Below are 22,580 nucleotides of genomic sequence, written 5' to 3'. Positions count from 1 at the left end.
TTCAGCAGGCCCTGGACTGTCCCGGTAACCCATCAGTTCCAAGTGATAGCAGAACAACAGCATTTAGATGGTTATGCTGCAGTGATCAGAGCAAACTCACTGCAGCAGGTACTGTAGATGTCGGTTATGTAATACAGACGGCAGCTGCCTGGTACGGCCTCGCTCACACAAACATACATCGGACAGCACTAGGACCAATGTTATACTATGGGGCAGTGCCGATTAGCGGTTTTCCCTCCTAACGATTGGTCACGAGAAAAAATAAAATTGGATGTCATGCACACATTCAAGTCTATGGATGCATGGAAATCAACAGACTGCACTTGGAAGACATCTGAGTGCAGACCGAATTCTAGGGACTCAATGGAGAAATTTATTTCTCCATCTTCCCCTTACCTGTGCTACGTTCTGAGAGAATCGGTTCACATTATGCAGACACCGATCAGAATTTGATCAGAGTGTCATCACCGTACTCGATCCAATTCTCTCAAAGGAGAGCATATACGCTTGTGTGACCCTAGTCTATGAATAAGGCCGGGGGTCACCCTTGCGTGTGCAATGCAAGAAACTTATGCGAGTTTCTCGTATCAATACCCGACACTGCCGCCGGCACTCTGGACCGGAGTGTGCAGCTACATAGAAAGACATGCAGCCTCACACTCAGGTGCGAGTTTCTCACATTGCACATGCAAGTGTGACCCTGGCCTAAAGGCCCTGTCTCCTCAGCTGGCTTCAAACTGTACTTTCATCATAGGTTAAACATCTCAGGGAAAAAAACAAACAGCACTTTTGGAATATAAAGTCAAAATATAAAAATGGATAAAATCAGAATGTGAGAGTGTGAATGCAGCCTTAAAAGGGTGGATATAAAATTTCCTGTAGCTTGTCAGGCTGTTTAACAGTAGATCACGCCTGCTTTGCATTCTGCATTAAATAGCCCTTATATTGTTTGGCACCCTTGCAGAGCAATAGCAAAATAATGGTTTATTGCTCTTCACTGTGCCATCATCAAAAGGACTTCATATCTAACTAAAGGCAGCAGCAGAAGTTAAAGAGCACCCTGTGATCTGACGTGGTCCACAGCTGTGCAAGCCCCCTATCAAGGGGAACCTGAAAAAAAATTCTTGCTGCCCAAACCATAAGCCGCATGAATCACACCCTGGCTGCCTTATTGCAGCCAATTTCATATTTTACTTTGAAATGTTGCGGTGTTTCAGAGAAAACCGTTCCAGAAGCCAGTTGGAAACGATGCATTTCAGACGGGTAGGTTCCAGCCCCTATGACTTACAAGTTCTTCCCCAATGTTTCTGAACATGGTGAGACATGGAAAGCCAAGAAGCCACCGGGGACCTGCTTCAAAGTAGTCATCCGGAACGCATGCTGCAACGTTTCAGAGTAAAACATACATACATGGCTGCAGTAACACAGCTAGCGTTTTATGCACGCCACTCACGGTTTGGGCAGCATGAATCTACTTCTAGGTTCCCTTTATAGGGGGCTTTTCCTTTTTTAACTTTTTATTTATTCTGTTTTTTTTTCCCATTTGTGGCGCACCTGAAAAAAAAAAAAAAAAAGTCCAGTCCTAGTGATTCGGCAGCTGGTATATAACTCTCTGGGGCTAGAGTGTGCACCTTCCACTCGATACCTCCTCCCCACATGGGTAAGCACTTTAGTACTCCATGCAATGTTAGTGACCCTACTGCACACTTATGTATGGGTATAGTTTACATGGCCATAACATTTTCAGGACTCTGGCAGATACACTTACTTATAGTTCTCTCTATGAAGGGAAACTTTTTCCCAGAGTCATATACTTGGAGCATCTGTGTTTCTGCCAAAGGCCCTGTCACACATCGCGAGATCGCTGCTGAGTCACAATTTTTGTGACAGAACAGCGATCTCACCAGCGAGATCGCTGTGTGTGACAGCGATCAGCCCCCCATGCCGGTATCGCTGCAAGAAAGGCCAGGACTTTTTTTTGGTCGCTGGTCTCCCGCTGGCCATGACGCATCGCTGCATGTGACAGGTGGGAGACCAGCGATCTGCTGGTAACTAATGCACACATCAGGTATCCAAGTGACGCACGTCACTTAGATACCCGATGTGTACGTTAGTTACCAGCTTCCTGCATCAGCGCGCTGGTTACTAACGTGCACAGCGACGCCGCGCGCTCGGCGTAGCTGTGCTGATCGCTGATGAGCTGCCTGTTTGACAGCTCACCAGCGATCCTGACACATTGATATCGTTGTCAGGATAGCTGGTGAGTCGCTATGTGTGACTCCAGTCTAAGTTGAGTCAGTTGTACCTGCCTCCCGGCATGCTGTCTATATGGAGGTATGGTAGATGGTGACGCCTGGTCATTCCCCTCCCCATTTTCTATACTCGTCTTGTTCGTTATAATTAGGGCTATAGGCCTGTATTATCCATGTAAGCAGATGGATTAATAAAGATTTTACATTTTATTACATTGTCTTTTCTCATACTTTGTATTTGTTGAGAGCCATTTTGCTTCTCTCTCTCTATGGGATTATAAGAGGACCAAGATAGCAGCAGTGGAGACATTCAGAAGGCCACTAGCTTCGAGGGTAACCGGGACCCACAATTACATCACAATGGTGCCAGTGTGCCACTGCAGAGCTCCAGTGTAACATGGCACAAAACTGCTGGGTATAGAGCACGATGGGCTCCTTAACTTGTTCCACACATACAGATTTGTGAAATACATGTAAGACAAGTTGCACAAAGGGATATAAACAGTCCAATTGACTGTCACAAAGTTACTTTTGGAGTTTTAAAATGTATCTTAAGAACACAAGGGTTTTGTTTTTATTGACATTCATATTGCGTTTTTCCAAGACTCAATAGTAAAGTCTATGGAAAAAATTACAAACAAAAATACACCCAAGTGACGTAAATCACAAACCATTTGAGAACGTTTAAAAAAAAAAAAAAAAACTGATCACAACTAAGGCCTCTTTCACACATCAGTTTTTTGCCTTCAGGCGCGATCCGGCTTTTTTTTTGTAAAACCGGATCCGGCGAAATGCAATGCCGGATTCAGTTTTTCCCCATTGACTTGCATTAGCGCCGGATGGCATTGCGTTTCATCCGTTTTTTGCCGGATCCGGCTACGTGTCTCATTCCGGCGTCTGGAAAAAACGGCTACTGTAACGTTTTTTGTCTCCGGCGAAAAAGCCGGAAGCGCCGGATCCGACGCTTCCGGCTTTTTGCCACAATGAAAGTCTATGGGCGCCGGAATGCGCCGGATCCAGAAAAAGACGGATCCAGCCACCGGATCCTTTTTTTTAAGTCTGCGCATGCTCAGATCCAATTGGCCAGCCCCCAGGAAACAGATATAACCTGCTAGACGGATCCAGCAGAAAAACGGATCCGTTTCTACAGTTCTCCAAAATTTATGCCAGATCCGTTTTTTCTAAAAATAGCCGGATCCTGCCTGACAGCAAAAAACTGATGTGTGAAAGTAGCCTAAGGATCATTTCTCGATGTATACCAAGATTCCCCTCCACCACCCATTAAAGGGAACCTGTCACCCCCCTGGGCGTTTTTAAGTAAAAGAGCCACCTTCAGCAGCTCTAAGGCTGCATTCTGTGAAGGTGGCTCTGCTGTTTCTGACCCCCATTAACACCAAAATATAGACTTTTATAAATCGTTCCTCATACCTTCATTCTGTCACAGAGGTATGGAGTGTCGCCGCCTCCCAGCTGTCCCTCAACCCCCCTCTACAGCGTTCCTGCACCGCCTTCTTTTGTATTTGCCGCCGTTACATGTTGTCGGGCGCCTGCGCTGTGACAACAGTTCTCGGGCATGCGCAGTGCGCGCTGCCCTGGAACTGGCATCAAGCTATCGCGTTTGCATGTTTCTGCGTCCCTAGATCCCGCCCCCACAGTGTGTTATTAAGTGCTCACACTGCGGGGCTGGGAATCTTGGGACGCAGAAACACGCAGGCGCAATAGCTTGATGTCAGTTCCCGGACAGCGCGCACTGCGAGAACTGTTATCACAGCGCAGGCGCCCGACAACATGTAACGGCGGCAAATACAAAATAAGGAGGCGGTGCACGGATGCTGTAGGGGGGGGGGGGGGTTGAGGGACAGCTGGGAGGTGGCAACAGCACTCATACACATAATTTGCAGGCTAATTTTGTAATGCCTACATTGCAGAGTATTTATAACCCAACCTGAAATTTAGCAATTGGCATTATGGCCCAAGTGGGAAGATCATTTTCAACCCAAGTATTCATGGTAAGGCATTACCAGGACTCACACAGAACCTTGGGGTACAGATACAGTTTAGCTGCGTAAGACTTAAAGGGGTTATCCTGGCTTTTTTTTTTTTTTTTTTTTTTTACACAATTTACCCAAGAACTAACAGGCGAGTAGTTTCTAACTACCTACCTCTTGTGTCTAGCGCCAGTCTCTGCCGGCATAGAGCTGTGACATACCAGTGATTCAGTGGTATTCATTCTATTCTGCTCTGTTGACAGGGCATGCCTGCCGACATCATGCTGATCGTCATTTGGATCTCTGCTGCCTGACTGCGGGAGGACGTCTGTCGATCAGCATGATGCCAGCTGTTAAGCCCTGTCAACAGAGCAGAATGGAAGAAGAGCTGTTGACACGGAACAGCTGAATCGCTGGCAGGAGCGGTAGTGACTACTGAGACAGCGCGGTGTACATCAAGCAGCCAGTTGCCTCTGTTAGTAACTACCTGCCTGTTAGTTTTTAGGCCCATAGTAAAGCAAATGAGTCCCGGATAACCTTTAAATGAGCTTTACTCCAGAAGGAAGGACACTAATTTGCACACATATTCCCACAGAACATTGCATGTAATGATAAACCATACAGGATGGCCGTACAGATTGATGGTGTTCAACAGCACTCCTTTCCAAAACAGAGGCCAGATGCTGCATACAACTGTAGGTAGGACTTTAGATACAATTTATAGCCCCAGTGCTCACTTGGTCTATAATATTTATCCTGCACCTGATAAAAACAGTATGCCCAGAAAAAGATGTAGTCACTGTCAGCTAAAAATTCATGCCTGTGATTGTCATTAGTGTGTGTCATGAAGAAAATATACGGCACAAAAAAAAAAAAAAAAAATTATGCCCATGAAGCATCCAGCACTAAAATTAGTACAAAACTACCACAAATATAAAAGTCAACGATACTGGGAAGGAAACATGTGCTGGATACAAACAGATGTTCGGAGATATACCAGCTAAGGCGCTTTTTATTTTTAACAATCTGCATTTTGTAATAACACAGAACTAGTTAAACGGAAGTTGTTCATTGCGTCATAAAGGTCAGGCTGGTACATTGCAGAGACTAACTATGCCAAACCAAATTAGGAAAAAAGGAGAAAGAAAAAGATACATTGGTCTAGCAAAATACTTCAGCCATCACCAAATATGTGACTGTTTCACAATCTCCTGCACATATCAGGTTTAAGCTGCATTCAGCCACAGATTGTCATCATTCTAAAGGCCAGATTCACATCATTTACATAACAAAACCCCCATTATCTGCCACATACTGCAGAATTTTACAAAGGATCCCAGCCATGAGGTGAAATCCACAATACAACCCAGTTTCTAATGCAAAATAGTGGCTGGACTGAAAAATTCAACATGTAGAGAATTCTGAACCGGCTGTTTGAAGAGTCCAATGTCACAACTGAAGCGTCAGAGGAACGTGAATGATCCCATAGAAAACTAAGGGAGACGGCGGATGCCTGGATGTACAGAAAGAAGGCCTATGCAATCTCAATTTATGAAGTTGAAATATAAGTAATACAACAACAGAAGGAAAGATGATGCTACACAATATATTTTATACATGTAGTATCATGGGAAAACTAACAACATAAAAAGTTTACGTGAGGTCAATAAACTCCAATGCCTTTATAAGATGAGCACGAGATAAAACCCAATCCTCTTCGGACAGCCGGAGATTATTATTTATAGTCCATTTGAGAGGTGCTGTGGAAAAGTTTTCTACCCTTGTGTTTGAGGTGCAGAACTACTAACATTTCTCTAGATGCCTATTAGCACATTATTAGCATCCAGGGATTTCACTAGAAGCAATTGGCCTCCCATGGCCACGCTGTTTTCAAAGCAGGTATTCCCTCACGCCTGGCTTACCGCTGGTTACTTCAGTATTATCGTCCAAATTGCAAGCAAACCAACATAACATTACAGCACTGTAATAAAAAGTAGTGACAGAAAAGGTTTAAAATGATCATTTCTGGAGGTTTTGTACTTGCATTCCTCGGGTCTGGTACCGGCAGGAAATTTAAAGGGAATCTGTCACCCCTTTTTTGAGATATCATATAATGATATCATTCAATTGTGTGTCACATAAGGATTCTCTTAGTACTTTTGCTTCCCCCTGACCCCCACACCTTTCATGCATAAATACCTTTTTTATATCGGTTCAGATGTATGTAAACTGCCGCCGTCCGGTCTGATGGGCGGGGCTTATTCACGGGGGAGCAGGTGAATAAGCCCCGCCCATCAGACCGGACGGCGGCAGTTTACATACATCTGAACCGATATAAAAAAGGTATTTATGCATGAAAGGTGTGGGGGTCAGGGGGAAGCAAAAGTACTAAGAGAATCCTTATGTGACACACAATTGAATGATATCATTATATGACATCTCAAAAAAGGGGTGACAGATTCCCTTTAACTGTTGTCCAGTCTCAGGACAAAAGTCTGCACTGATTCTATGTGACAGTGTGCAATACACACTGTCACGATTCCCCAGGATTCCTGATGTAATGGCAAGTGTGTGTATGTGCGGCCACATGACGACTAGTCTCATCCAGCTTGTCTCAATTCACTTTTGAGAGAAGCTGAACATGTATGTGATTATGTACCGACTGGACAAGTAAGCAAAACATATACAAGTGGTCATGTGACCGCCCGCACCGGGAATATCGGGGAATCATGACGGCATACACATCATTCTTTGTCACAAAGTTATGCAGACTTTTCTCACAAGCTCAGATCACTCCTTTGAAAATTAAAAGTTAATACAGTAACTCACATTACACATCTAAAAACAATCAGCATATGGGCTCATGCAGACGGTTGAGCGAGGCACAAGGAGCCCACACAACAGTGCACCAAGGCACGTGAATATCTATAGGAGTCTCATTATCAAACATGTTGTAATACAGCCACGTAAACGAGTCTTAACATACACTATACGGACAAAAGTATTGACACCTACAGGAGAGTTTGGGATATCACCTTCTAAATGCACAGGTATTAATATGGAATTCATCTGCCCTTTACAGCTATAAAAAAAAAAAAAAAAAAAAGCTTCCACTCACCTGGGAAGGCTTTCTACAAGACTTCGAGACCTGTCAATGTCAGCCGCTGATGTTGGACACAATTTACAATCTCCGCTTTAATTAATCACAAAGGAGCTGGATGAGTTTGAGGTCAGGGCTCCCTGTAGCTAGTCAAATTCTCTCCTAAGAACACAACTGATATAGCATGGCTGTGCCACCGTGAAATAACAGAAATGGGCCTTCCCCAAACTGTTCCCACAAAAGTTGGAGCCATTAAATTGTCCACCATGTCTAGGTATGCTGAAACATTTAGATTTCCCTTCACTGGAACTAAGGGACCTGAAAAAGAACCCCATGGCATTATCCCTCCTCCAAACATTATAGTTGGTACAATGCAGTCATGCTGGTAACATTCTCCTGCCATCACCAAACCCAGACTCATACATCAGACTACCAGACAGATCAGCACGATTTATCACACCACAGAAAACATTAAGGTTATGATGTTCCTACAGTCCATAAACATGTTGGACACTTCGTACTTCCGCAGTTTCCAACCCGCAGCGGCCAGATCCAGATGTTACAGCATAGTGGATGGGATTTCAAGACATACCATGTTCACTATGCGTCCACAGACACCCGCAGCTTACCTGTGGAGACAGACGTGTGGCACGTCTTTCTAGACTGCAGCATGTCAATTTACACCCGTATAATGTATTGCACGTGGTGATTCCGTATGACTCAATGAACACATGCGGAATCACCTGCGTTCAAAAGCCGGCAGAGCTTTGGACGCAGCGGACATGTGCTGCGGTCAAAGCGCTGCCAATTACTGACCGTGTGCACCCGGCCTAACGTTGCTGCGAAATCCAGGGGAGGCGTGCTTTGCACCGCTCCATCCAACATTCAGCATTGTACTTGGTGATGCAAGTCTTTATTGTAAGTTGACTCTCAATTTACAGGTAAAAACTGTCTTCAGTGAATACAGATTGACATTTCTGAGATAGGCGAGGACAGGTGGTGCTCATAAAGTTCTATGGAGAGAGGAGGGGGGAGATGTAGACACGGTATTGCATTTTATAGCATAAATCATCGTATCCTATTAAGCTCAGCATACTATTGAGCTACAAAGGAGGACCAAGATAGCAGTGAACTGGGCCTTCCGGTGGCCCTCTGGCTGCCATGGTAACTCATCAGTTCTTCATGGTCACATTGTGGTCAATAAAAGCCAATGCACACCAGCGATAACCGTGACATTTAATAAATGCTGCTGCCAGAGATTGACAGCGGCATCTAAGTAGTTTACAGCAGGTCACAGGATGGAGTTCAGCTCCAGTTTCAGCTGTTGGACACAGATGCCAACTATAATTTAGCTGGCATCTGCCCCTTAGTTGCTCCACACACCATGAGCCCTCTTTCTGATGGGCATATACCGTAAATCATGGGGCATTAATGGATTAACCAAAATAAAAAGATATGATAAACAAAAAAAAGAACAATATTCCCATCTTGTTTTTTCCACAGCAGTCCAGTACAGAAGATCAGACAGGTCCTTCAAACATTATTTACAAGTGACTTGCACACGACCATGGCAGCCAATGAGAAGCCTCATTACTCACATGTTGTACTGCTGGTATCGCGGTTCCCATCACTAACTAACTAGTAAAGTCCAAAGTAAGGCTCTTCAAATAAGAACAGTGCTAAACGCCCAGAAGTATAACCATGAAGTCTTCTGTTTTAAAGAGAATCTGTCAAAAAGGAAAAGCTTTAGGAGGTGATCAGATTAATACAGAGAGTATAATTTATATTTTTGTATCAAACTATTGGATTAAAATCATGCTCATTTTGGTCTTGGATGTCCAGTGGTTGGTCTCTGTCAGTGACTGGCAGGCTTTCTTGTAGGAGCACGATGGATGCAAAACCACTCTAGAATCCAAAACACAAAATGAGCAGGGATTATAATAAACCAAAATGCGAAAGCATTGTGTGAAAAATTAAGTACACCCTTACTGCTTCCATAGGAATTAAGAGGGGAAGTATAATAAAAGGTGCTGCTAATCAAATGTCCTTGATTAATTGTTCATGAGGAAGTGTGACCACCTCCATAAAAGCTGAAGTTTTGGCAATTTGCTGGTCTGAAGCATTCGGGCTTGTGTTAACACAATACCATGGAGAAAAAACATTAGCATTGATCTTAGACAAACTGACAGTAACAATTGCTTCTCTAAGAAAGGTTGTAAGTTAATTTTCAAATAATTTGGAAACCATCATTCTGTGAGAAAGATTAAAAGGAGGAAAACCTTTAAGACAGCCGTCGATGTTCCCAGAAGTGGACATCCTGCAACGCAAATGCACCCTAAAGTCTAGCTGTGTGATGCGGAAGAAAATTTGCAAAAAAAAGTTACAGATCAAACTCTAAAGAACTCCGGCATTATTGTGAAAAGTTCAGTTTTTTTTCTTAACTGTAGAATTATGAACTTGACCAAGCACAGCTTGGCTGCCAGGAGAATCTGCCTATTTCTAAAAAGAACATGGCAGCATGTCTAAAGTGTACAATGCGGTATCTGAACAAATCACAACATTTCTGGAACAATTTCCTTAGGAAAGACGAGACCAAAAAGTGGAGATGTTTGGCCATAATGCGCTGCGTCATATTTGGTAAAAACCAAGCACAGCATATCAAACAACTCATACCAATTGTCAGGAGTGGTGGAAGGTGGAGGATTTGGGCTGTGTTTGTAGCCACGAGACCTGGGCAGCTTCCAGTTAATGAATCGACCATTATCTCCTCTGTATAACAAATCATTCTGGAGTCAAACTTTAGACCATCCATCCAAAAGCTAAAGTTTGGCCAAAACAGAGTCATGCAACAGGCTAATGATCCCAAGCACACCAGCCAATCTACATCAGAAAGCCAGAAAAAGAAAGATTCAAGCTGCAGGCATAACCTATTCATAGCCCAGACCTCAACCCAACTGAAATGCTCTGGTGAGACCTTATCGAAGCAGTGGACAAACAAATGTACACACACAAGGTGTTGTCCACTACTCAGAAAAATCCTTCTGAATCCCCCATGTTTCACCCAGTAAAACAATAACACCTATACTGGTGGACAACGCCTTTAGAAAACATTGTAAAGAACAGTGGGTCAAGTTTTCACCAGAACTATCTGAGATAGAAAGCTATTCAGAAAATGCTTACATAATATTGCTATTATTATTATGCATTTATATAGCGCCATTTATTCCATGGCGCTTTACATGTGAAAAGGGGAAATATAGACAAGTATAATAAACATGTGTAAGACAAAGGACACACAAGTACATAAGGAGAGGTGACCCTGCCCGCCAGGGCTCACAGTCTACAGGGATGGGTGAGGATACAGTAGGAGAGGGTAGAGCAGGTCTTGCTGTGGTTCAGTAGACCGAGGATCATTGCAGGCTGTAGGCTTGTCGGAACAGGTGGGTCTTCAGGTTCTTCTTGAAGGTTTCCGTTGATGGTGAGAGACTGATGTGTTGCGGCAGGGAGTTCCAGAGTATGGGGGAAGCACGGGAGAAGTCTTGTATGCGGTTGTGGGAAGAAGAGATAAGGGGGGAGTAGAGAAGGAGATCTTGAGATGATCGAAGGTTGCGTGTGGGTAGGTACCTAGAAACCATGTCACAGATGTATGGAGGAGACAGGTTGTGGATGGCTTTGTATGTCATGGTTAGGGTTTTGAATTGTAGCCTCTGGGCAATTGGAAGCCAGTGAAGGGCCTGGCATAGGGGGGAGGCTGGGGAGTAGTGGGGGGACAGGTGGATTAGTCGGGAAGCAGAGTGTAGGATGGACTGGAGCAGAGCCAGAGAGCTAGAGGGGAGGCCAGAGAGTAGGAGGTTGCAGTAGTCGAGGCGGGAGATAAGAGCATGCACTAGTGTTTTTGTGGTTTCGTGGTTGAGGAATGAGCGGATCTGGGAAATATTATTGAGTTTGAGGCAGCAGGAGGAGGCGAGGGCTTGGATATGTGGTTTGAAAGAGAGCGCAGAGTCGAGGATCACCCCAAGGCACCGAGCGTGCGGGACTGGGGAAAGAGAGCAGCCGTTGACATTGATGGATAGGTCTGGTGGAGGGGTAGAGTGAGATGGGGGAAAGATGATGAATTCTGTTTTGTCCATGTTCAGTTTGAGAAAGCGAGCAGAGAAGAAGGCCGAGATAGCTGACAGACATTGTGGGATTTCAGTCAGTAAGGAGGCGAGGTCGGGTCCAGATAGGTAGATCTGCGTGTCATCAGCACAGAGATGATACTGCAAACCGTGGGATTCAATGAGCTGTCCCAAGCCGAAGATATAGATGGAGAATAGTAGGGGTCCTAGGACAGAGCCTTGGGGAACACCGACAGACAGGGGGGCGAGGTGAGGAGGTGGTGTGTGAGAGGGAGACACTAAATGTTAGGTATGATGAGATCCAGGATAGGGCCAGGTCTGTGATGCCAAGAGATGAGAGAATCTGTAGCAGGAGGGAATGGTCTACGGTGTCGAAGGCAGAGTACACGTCCAGGAGAAGGAGGACAGTAGTGTCGCTTGCTCTTGGTGATTAGTAAGTCGTTAGTGACTTTAGTTAAAGCAGTTTCAGTTGAGTGATGTGGTCGGAAGCCAGATTGCAACCGGTCAAAGAGGGAACAGGAGGAGAGGTGGGAGGACAGTTCAAGATATACATGCTGTTCCAGTAGTTTTGAGGCGTAAGGGAGAAGAGATATTGGGCGATAGTTAGACATAGAGGATTGGTCAAGGGAGGGCTTTTTGAGGATGGGTGTGATTGAGGCATGTTTGAAGGATGAGGGAAAGACACCATTTGTAAGTGAAAGGTTGAAAAGGTGTGTTAGAGATGGGATGAGGACTGTGGCCAAGTTAGGGATGAGGTGAGACGTGATCTTGACAGAAGGGTGGAGAGCTGATCTTCTGTCATGGTGGAGAAGCTGGCTTTTGCAGAACAGGGCTGAGAGCCAAAGTTTTGTCTGATCGTGTCGATCTTCTGCTTAAAGAAGGAGGCAAAATCTTCAGCAGAAATGAGAGGGGGAGGAGGTGTTGTGGGACGGAGGAGAGAATTGAAAGTGTTGAAGAGCTGTTTAGGGTTGTGAGACAGGGAGGATATGAGAGATGCGAAGTAAGTTTGTTTTGCGGCAGAGAGCGTGTACTTAAAGCTGACAAGGGACTGCTTGTATGCATTGAAGTGCTCAGTAGAATGGGTTCTCTTCCATCTCCGCTCAGCGGCCCTGGAAACCAGTCTCAGTTCTTTGGTCAGGCTGGTCAGCCAGGGCTGCCTGTTGATTGTTCGAGTTTTGCTCTGCGTAAGGGGGGCAGCCGAATCGAGTGTTGCTGTTATTGTGGTGTTATAAAAAGTGGCAGCAGCATCTGTGTCATGAAGGGAAGCCATGTCTGTAAGAGGGAGAAGGGACTCAGAGAGTGATTGTAAATTGAGGTGTTTGAGATTCCTGCGAGGGTGAGCGAGTTTATGGAGCGGGGGTTGCGCAGTAGGAGAGGAGAGGGAAGAGAATGTCAGTAGGTTGTGGTCAGACAGGGGGAGAGGTGAGTTATTGAGATTAGTGAGGGAACATAGACGAGTGAAGATAAGGTCCAGTGTGTGACCATTTTTGTGAGTGGCCGCAGAGGACCATTGATTGAGGCCGAGGGAAACCGTGAGCGACAGAAGTTTAGCGGCAGCCGGGGTGGAAGGGTCAATGGGGATGTTGAAGCCGCCCATGATGATGGTGGGGATGTCAGCAGAAAGGAAAAGGAGTAGCCAGGTGGTGAAGTGGTCGAGAAAGGCGGAGATGGCTAGTTCTGGGGGGCGGTAGATGACAGCCGGTTGGAGGGGGAATAGATGCAGACGGAGTGCACCTCGAACGAGGGAAGAGTAGCGGAGGGTGGTAGTGGAATTGGGGTAAAGGAGCAGGTATCAGACAGGAGCAAGCCAACTCCTCCACCACGTTTGTTGCTGGGGCGAGGGGTGTGAGAGATGGAATCTGCCATAGGAAAGCGCAGCTGGAGAGGCTGTGTCAGAGGGAGTGAGCCAGGTCTCAGTGATGGCAAGGAAGGAGAGTTTGTTGGTGATAAAGAGGTCATGGATAAATGATAGCTTGTTGCAGACAGAGCGTGCGTTCCATAGGGCTCCAGGTAAGGGGGTTGAGGGAGTAGGGGCTGGATGAATGGGTATGAGGTTATCATGGTTGCGAGGACGTGTAGAGGATTGTGGCAGGGTGGTAGAAGTGAGTGCAGGGATGTGATGAGGAGGGCCAGGATTTGGGGATACGTCGCCAGTAATAAGGAGTAGTAGACAGAGCATTAAAAGGTGAGAGCAGGATAGGACATGATGTGGCCGTGTGTGTCTGGAGAAAAAGGATTGGATGTGGAGGAACAGTTGTGAGGAGGTTAGATGGCTGGGGAGAATGGAGGGGGAGACGAATAGTTCCTTACTAGGAGGGGGGATTGCAGGAGTTAGGGAGAAATAGAATAGTATGGGGGTGATAGTAAAAAGGCGGCGAAACATTGTTGTGGTGTTATAGGCTGTTACCTTGCAGTCAAATTCCAGTCCAATTCTAGTCTAATTCAGAGTACTTAGAAATCAGTACTTTGAAGTAAGGATTTTGACATTGATGGAGCTGACGACGTCTGGAGCAGACCCATGGTGCTGAATATATGTGCAGCTAAACACAATCAGGTGTGAGTGAAAGTGGGGTGTGACTGCCCAGGCCAAATGCACAGAGTTAAGAAGAGGTCATAAAAGGGGGAAGGGGTTATACAGACCACTTAGATGTGTGGCAAAGATAACAAGATGGAGTACAATTATGGATACCATATAAAATACAATGCAGTTCACATGGGGCATTCAGGAGCATGAGAAAGTGGTGGCAATTCAGCAATGCAAACCATATAAAATACAATGCAGTTCACATGGGGCATTCAGGAGCATGAAAAAGTGGTGGAAATTCAGCAATGCATACCATATAAAATACAATGCAGTTCACATGGGGCATTCAGGAGCACGAGAAAGTGGTGGAAATTCAGCAATGCATACCATATATTAAAGGTGATTCTACGAGCCAGTGATTCATGTGGTGTACTTAATTTTTTGCTTCTGCATTATGGTTCAGCTCGTGTTAAAGAACAATATGGTGTAATTTGTCATGTCTTGTTCTTCATTTGAGGTTGCATTTACCTAAATTTTAAAAACCTAAGGAGAAAGTTATTTTCCTTATGTCGCAATACACAAAACTAATCAAATGTGCTTTAGTTTTTCTCGTGACACACACACACTTGATCAGCTCCTTCTCCTTGATAAAGATACTGAGGGACACCATGTTCAATGTGACAGGTTCCCTTTAAATCTTCTAAACATTATGACTTTACAATGGCATTGCTGAAGGGACATAACAAAAGAGAATGATTAGCTTCAATTTTGACAAATGGCTATACAACTCAGACAAAAGGTTTACTGAGGAAAGAAATCAGGATTCTCGACAGAACATACTGTCAGATTACATTTTATACCTATTTATCCAGACAAAATACGATGCCCTAATGTTCTAGCCCAAGTAGTGACAGATGAGGTGATCGTTCTGATACATTGGGTCTTGCTTTATCAGTCTCCCCTTACTCCACTGGAGTTTTCACCGTCCTGTCTAGAAACGGATAAGCACGCTCATTTAGATAAGGCCTACCTTTACGGTAAATGATAATTTGGAGATAGGAGAAAAGCACAAGACAGGAATTAAATACGTGGAAGATTCACCGATAACTAGGACAAAGAGAAAAAAAAAAAAAAGGATAAGGAAGTTGGCGAGGACAAGTTTATAGTTCCAGGACGCCGCACTTTCTGCTTCAACTTGACGATGAAAGTACTAAACAAGGTACACTAAACAGAACATGGACTTTTTTTTAGAGGATGGAGCGTGTATTGCAACATCACAAGCCTTCTTTCATGTTCAACAAAAATGGCAAGAATGCTGCGGTCCAACATAAAGAAAAACACAGGCACATTCCTGAAAGACAGGGCTCTCCTCCTGGCAGCCGGCAGCCAGATGCACAAGGAGCCTCCGAGAACCTTCACAGACTGCTCTGCATTAGTTAATAGGAACCAGCACACAACTGCACATTAGGAAATTCTTTACATCTGTCCCAAAGAGAAACTGGCAGCTGACGGATAATCCAACATTCTGGATTACACGGAGGCGGAAATACAAATACAGTAATGACGGAATATAAGAATTATAGCAGAGACGTTACCGCAGGAGTGTTTTCTCGTTACTCTTGTAGACAGTTGTGGGCATATTATCTGGGCAAAACTGCTGGTCTCTCAGATTCCAAATTATAAGGAGTCTGTCAGAAATGTTGAGAGCTCTGAACCTCTGACAGCACTAAGTAGGTGGGAATAGGCCGATAAAACACCTATGCTGGTAGACCTGCTACTTGAAAGGTGTACCCCTCCTCGCGCTGCGACTCCAAATGCCCAAGGGGGCGGTCCTTTTATGTAAAGTGTCTTTGGCGCACGGCAGTGAACGCTGCACAATGTAGTGAATATGAACAGGACTTGTGAGGGATCGGGGAAGGCGAGTATTTATTCATATTTCTTTTTCACTTATTGGTAGAATTGGACTATTTTATCCCCATTACATGTTCGACCACTGTTCCATTTATTCTCTATGTGGCTGCGGGAAAAAGTAGAGGGCAGGACTCACCAGTCCCATAGGGAAAGGATGAAGCCACACTCCAGCATGTGCACTGCCGCTTCAGTCCAATGGGGATAGAAGTGTCTTATTCGGCCCATTTCTGCGAGTTCTAGTGGTCGGAGCCAACCGATCAATAAATTAAGTTGCTATTGGGTCTGTATATTTTCAACTTGACTGCTACTTCATAAACATGCACTGTAAGCCCCAGAGATGCTGTTCCCATTACTGGTGCGCATTGGGGCTGGTTTAAACCTTAAAGAACTTGTTAGGTCCAAATTGATAAGTCTGCAGTCAATATAAAAACTGCAGCTTCAATAAAAAGCATATAAAGACTACTCCCCAACACCAATACTACAGACTCCCCGTCCCCTGCTCCACTACCGTTCTCTGTTTTGATTTCCAAAAAAAAGTTCTCAGACCACTAACAAAAAGTAAGTCAACGCGTCATCAACAGAGTACTCATTTAATACCATAAAATCTCAAGGATGCTAGATCAACAGCAGCACACAGAGTCACTCCACATGGGCTATTCAATATGGCAAAGCCACATCTGTGACTACTTTCCATCAAAGCAGCTTAAAAATGGCAAAGCAGGCATCTGTCTGAAGCCTGTGTGTGTGCTGCACATGCTATCAAGATTGCTGGCAAGAGCGAGCCGTCACGTGCCAGCAAGTAAGCGATTTGCATACGAGGTCACTTAACGACTAGATGTCCTTGGCTTCTCTCAAATCACTTACATTGAGAGAAGCCAGGCACATCTATTCAAAATGTGTTCGAAAGTATGCAAACCTCCCGGTCTCACGAGCAATACAGGTGAATCCTGATGGCATGCGTGCCACACACTGTCAGGATCCAGAAGTCTGCAGTCACAAAGTGATGGCAGGCTAATTAGAAGACCAAATAATCTTTTTAAATTAAATATTGATGAATGGAGGTTCACAATGGAAATGTTTCCGGTGCCCTATTTGTTTTCTAGATATTCTATAATAATTTATAAGAAATGTTCAGATGAAATACAGATATGACCTTCATTGTGCGATTTACATTAGCTGCTCAATAAAAACTGTAAAAGCGGAAACAAACCTAGAAAGGCAGGTTATAAAAATACTGTGATCCTGTAGTAGTATGTGAGCAGGATAAATATGGTTGAATGGAGCGTTGGCGCCTGTGTTTCTCATTTCTCTGGTCCTCCACTTCTTCCTATTCTCGTGTCAGCAGTTTCCGTAGTGTGGCCTCCATGTTAATGAAGTCTGATCTGACTGAAGCATTATATGGCTACGTGCCCACGACCAGGAATAGCAACATTTTGGATGTAGAGTATTTTTGCAGAGTCCAAACCGCTAATTTCAATCACACAAGTAAATCCGCATGTTATCACTGAACCATGTGGATTTACCGCTTCCAATACATTCTATTGTGGAAATTTCTGTTGCAGAGTCTAGCGGCTCGTAAAACCACACCGCGGGTGAGATAATGCAGCATCAAATAAATGCACAGTGGGCATGAGGCATCCATAAATCCGCTGTGCTTGTAATATAGAATGCAGCGTTTTGGAGAAGGCGCAGGTGAGCTGCATCCAAAACACTGCTACCCCGGATCATGGGCACGTACTCTAACAAGATGGTGCTAGTGAACAGAAAGAGTGGGCAAGGTGCAGGGCAAAACTGAGTGGTGACCCAAGTTATCTGATCCCCTTTAGTAACAAGGAACAAAGGGAAGTGGCATCAAATCAATAGATAAATTGAATATTTTAAGTCCTATGGAAAAATATCAGCATGTAGAAGCCACGTAGGAGCAACTGCAGTGCTGGTGCGATAAGTGTACTCCAATGGCTGAGGGGTTATACTGTATAAGACTTATAACTGACTGTGGCTTTAAGGGATTGTGTACAAAGTGACTGAATCGCTTATAGATTGCTAGCTCATTGGCCAATAAATACCTGTGCACTTACTGGCCCACATTCTCCTGTTTACGCCAGCGTAAAACACTTCGTAAAGTCACATTTTTGGGCAACTTGAAGTTGCACAAAAATCTTGTGGCTTTTGCATTTTTCACGCCACTCTTGGCCAGCTCCACCAAAATGGCCGGAGTATGGGTGTGATGGGTCATGACAACTCCTGTCCATGTAATTGAGGACCAGACGTGGCATTGCTTACGCCAGAAATCTTACTCCAGTTCCTGACTACAGTAAGACTGGTGGCAAAATGCTCACCACTGGGAAGATGGTCTAAGTTCATAAAGTACCGTGCACCTCTTGATAAATCAGGCATCTGAGAATGAAAGGAGGAGTTACCAGGGTGAGACACGTATTGAATGACCATCTGCTCTCCTGAACTATGTATCACACTGTTAACACCCCATCTCATTTAAAGGGAATCTGTCCCCCTTTTTTCGGCTTGCAGCTGCCGTCATAGACATCGGGGGCTTATCTACAGCATTCTGTAATGCTGTAGATAAGCCTCCGATATAACCTGAAGATAAGAAAAACATGTTATATTATACTCACCAGGGAAGGCGGTCCGTTGGGCGTTGTGGTCCGACGCCTCCCTTCTTCATGCGATGACATCCTCTTCTCCCGTCCTGTAATGGATGCGGTGCAAGCGCACTGCTCTGCCCTGTTGAGGGCAGAGCAGAATTCTGCAGTGCGCAGGCGTCGGGAGAGGTCCGGCGCCTGCCCACTGCACAATTCTTTTCTGCCCTCAACAGGGCAGAGCAGTGCGCTTGCGCCGCAGCCATTACAGGACAGGAGAAGAGGATGTCATCGCATGAAGAAGGGAGGCATCGGACCGAACCACAACGCCCACTGGACCACCCACCCCAGTGAGTATAATATAACATGTTTTTCTTATCTTTCAGGCTACATCGGAGGCTTATCTACAGCATTACAGAATAGATAAGCCCCCGATGTCTATGCCGGCAGCTGCAAGCCGAAAAAAAGGGTCACAGATTCCCTTTAAAATAAGCTCTGAAGGCAGATTCTCGAGATCTATGTCCGCCCATAGATCTTAACCCAGTGGTTTGAAACTAACATTGTTTAATGTAATTATCTAATTGATTTTCTAATATACTTTAGTTAAAGACACTATAATTTCCTCTCTGCTTTATTTTTTTTGCCTACCTCCATTTTGCTGAGGTTTCATTTGAGAATGCCCACTACATGCTATACTCAAACGAGTCACTGCCGCAGCCTCTATCCCCACCCTGAAACGGGTCATCAGTGATGTCTGCTCCAGGAGCCAGCTAATTGCAGCCTTATTGAGCATGCACTGGTTGAAAATTCTGACATATGCTCAGTATAATCTTGTCACTGTGTGATATTACTTTCAATGCACAGTGACAGAGCGCTCCCTCGCTGGCTCTGATGTAAACTTACACGCCGGAAAGAGAGAATGAAGTAAGCAGGAAATGCAGAGACCAGACCCCTTATTCTGGTATAAGACATCTGATTGCAGGTATCATCTTATCTAGTTCCTCGTGTGCCCATATAGACGGCTCAGGAGGGTTGACCCTACTGACAGATTCCCTTTAATGAATTGGGGCCATAGCGTTTTACTCTGAGACACCTCAGCAGAACTTACATTTTATTATGTTGAACACCAGAACAAGTCACTTTAGGTGACAGCATATGTACCTACTACTTTGTAACCATGGGGTCTTGGATTCTACCCACCAAAGAATGTCTACATGGAGAGTGCAAGTTCTCCATGTTTTTCGTGAGTCTCCTCTAGTTCTCCCATGAAACATACCTGTAGGTGGGAATTCGATAATGCCCCTGGGGCTATATCAGAAAGAGTGGGTACTGAGACTCTGAGCCCCTCTGCACCAGGGCTGATGAAAGTGATGACACGCTCTTAGCTCTGTGGAATATGTTGGCTCCATATGACAATCTTCTGGTCAGTGCAGCCTCTAAGCCGAGGACTCACTAGAAATGGCCCACTAGCAGCCCGAGTGTCACCGCAGAAATGGTCTCAGTCCGACAGCAGAAATGCACATATCAGATTTAGTGTCATGGCTGTCCGTCCTGCCTAGATCGCAGATGAACAGTATGAGATGATGTTGGACCAGTGGCAGAATCCTACCACAATCAACTGCCCGGACCTGGTGATGCCACAACGTGTCGTCACAGGGGAAACGACTTATTACTCACTGTCCACCTAACAGACTGGAGGCCATGTCATACACGGTGACGTGAAGTCCCCCAGAGGGCCATTATTCCTGGGGGGCTGGGAGGGGGCACATCTTATGCTGCCATATATTATGCCCCATGTCACATACAGGGGACAACAGACCAGAGCGCTGGTAAAGCTGACTGTCACTCTCTACTTATAGTACCTGTGGCATGTGAATGGCCCAGAGGCACCAGAAACTGCAGGGGATTTCTGTCACCTGGCAACCAATGAGAGCAAAGCTTTCACTGTAAGCCGCCATGTGATTGGTTGCAGCACCAGGTGGCGTTCCGTGTTGCCGGCCGCTATAAGCTAGCGCTGCACATCCGGGCCCCGAGTAGCGGGACGTGTGCCGGCCGCCTCAGGGCTGTGTGCTCTTCCTCTGAGCAGGGCTCTGCCCCGGGTGACAACGTCACCACCTATCAGCTCCTGTCTTCCGGCCGCTGCAACGCATTCCTCAGCGGGCACACAGGACGCGGCTGTGCAGGGAGCGAGGAGGACGGCTTGCCCAGTGTTACCTCAGGTGCCGGCTGTGTCTGCGCCGGCCGGGTGTCACTTCTAAGTTCACCGGTTCCTAGAAAAACTTCATGCTGGTCACCATCTTGGATTTCCGGAAACAGGGAAGAGACCCCGGCTTCTCCCTGGTCATGTGACCAGACCACGCCCTCTTCCCACCCTTCGCTCCCTGTACTCGCAGTCTTATCGCCAGAGTGCATGCACGTCCTCATTGCAGTGTGCACACAGAATGGTCACAGGCTTGCGGGGAACAGCAACATCCTGGTGTCCAGGAACGTCCCACAACTACCGCAATGGCCGCAGGAGCTGCTCCTTGTGCACTCAGGGATCATCCAATCAGGCTCCAGCTTTAGTTTTCTTTCTACAAGCTTAGAAATGAGAGAAGTGATGTGATTGGTCACATATAACACTGACACTATCGGCACACGTCAGAAGAATTGTTGCATGCTGCGATTGGCAGTGTACATAGGACGGCGCGCCCCCATACAAGTCTATGGCCGCGTGCCAAACATCGGATGTCATCCGAGTGCAGTCCCACATACGCCGACTCACACAATGGAGAAATTAATCACTAGGGCTGTTCAAACGACCGTTTCATTTTTACAGATCGAAAGTATTGAAAAAAATTGCAGCGTGCACTAGTTTCTTCAGTTTGTTGGATGAGACTCACGTCTATGGGTGTGTAAAAAAACCCTGAATTTCATGTGGATGACCTGTGAAGTAAAGTATCCAATTTTCACAGATACATTGCTATTTTTAAAGGGAACCTGTCACTACTTCTTGGGCCTGCCAGGCAAAAATATCATTTAATTGAGTGTCAGCAATGCGTGCCGCAACTAGTGATCTGTTCGGTCCGGTCTGATGGGAGTTGCCTCTGTTCTGTCACTCCACCCCATGTATCACCCATAAAAACCTTTTTTATTTGTCCCGAGCGGTATGGTAATCTGTTCGGTCCGGTCTGATGGGAGTTGCCTCTGTTCTGTCACTCCACCCCATGTATCACCCATAAAAACCTTTTTTATTTGTCCCGCGCGGTATGGTAATCTGTTCGGTCCGGTCTGATGGGAATTGCCTCTGTTCCGTCACTCCACCCCTCCTCGGCTTGCTGTACGCATCCTTCGCTGTGAATATTGCAGATCGCATACATATTTCGCGCTTGCGCAGTATGCTTTGCCCAACTGAGGGCAAAGACGAAAATCGGTAGTGCGCATGGCCGCAAAATACTTCTGGGACATAAGAAACAACTGCGTATGCCAGCGCTTTCGCACTACTGATGTTCGTCGATGTACGCGATCTGTGATATTCACAGCAAAGAATGCGCACAGCAAGCCATGGAGGGGTGGAGTGACGGAAGAGAGGCAACACCCATCGGACCGGACCAAACAGATAAACATACAGCGTGGGACAAGTAAAAAAAGGTTTTTATGGGTGATACATGGGGTGGAGTGACGGAACAGAGGCAACGCCCTTCGGACCGGACCGAACAGATTTACATACCCATTGTATGTCATTCGATTTATGTCTTTCTTCAGACTTTTTAATTGATTTTAAACAAGTGTTTTGTTTGTTGTGTTCACTAAAATAAATAAACTTGTTGATTTTTGACTATATAACTTGGTGGTCATCACATAAAGCTTCTGAGATATAAGTATTTTTGTTATTCCCTTATTTCTGCATTTTCAATGTATGTGGTTTTTCCTATGTTATTCCCATTTCTTTGCTTGGCTTACTTAATAGTGAATTTTCTTACAGGGACAACATCAGTAAAGGTTTAATTGAGCTTTATGGGAAGGAGTATTGACAGTACAGTCAACCTATGACTGCTTCTCAGAAACAAAATGTTATGGCTAACATGTTATGGCTAACTGTTATGAGGCG

The 22,580-nt window shown here is 45.4% G+C and overlaps 1 protein-coding gene across 5 annotated transcripts in view; it reads right to left on the bottom strand.

Annotated features, from left to right (window-relative positions):
• Positions 1 to 20,952, bottom strand: part of LPP (LIM domain containing preferred translocation partner in lipoma) — a 388,598-nt gene extending 367,646 nt beyond the window's left edge. For 2 of the 5 annotated variants that reach the window (XM_073589405.1, XM_073589408.1), the window contains exon 1: positions 20,705 to 20,842. Coding sequence is in view for 2 of the 5 variants with exons in the window: in XM_073589409.1 (XP_073445510.1) it covers positions 20,705 to 20,914 (210 nt within the window). In the remaining 3 variants the exon portion in view is untranslated. Of the gene's footprint in view, positions 1 to 20,704 lie in introns of all 5 variants that reach the window. The other 3 variants (XM_073589409.1, XM_073589404.1, XM_073589407.1) reach the window with 3 other exon arrangements.
• Between the last annotated feature and the right edge of the window lie 1,628 nt (positions 20,953 to 22,580).

This window comes from Dendrobates tinctorius, unplaced genomic scaffold, assembly GCF_039654945.1.
Source record: "Dendrobates tinctorius isolate UK_male_01 unplaced genomic scaffold, ASM3965494v1 ptg000107l, whole genome shotgun sequence".
Taxonomy (NCBI): Eukaryota; Metazoa; Chordata; class Amphibia; order Anura; family Dendrobatidae; genus Dendrobates; species Dendrobates tinctorius.
The sequence above is the reverse complement of the archived record's forward strand: the minus strand, read 5'-3'. Positions and strand labels throughout refer to the sequence as shown.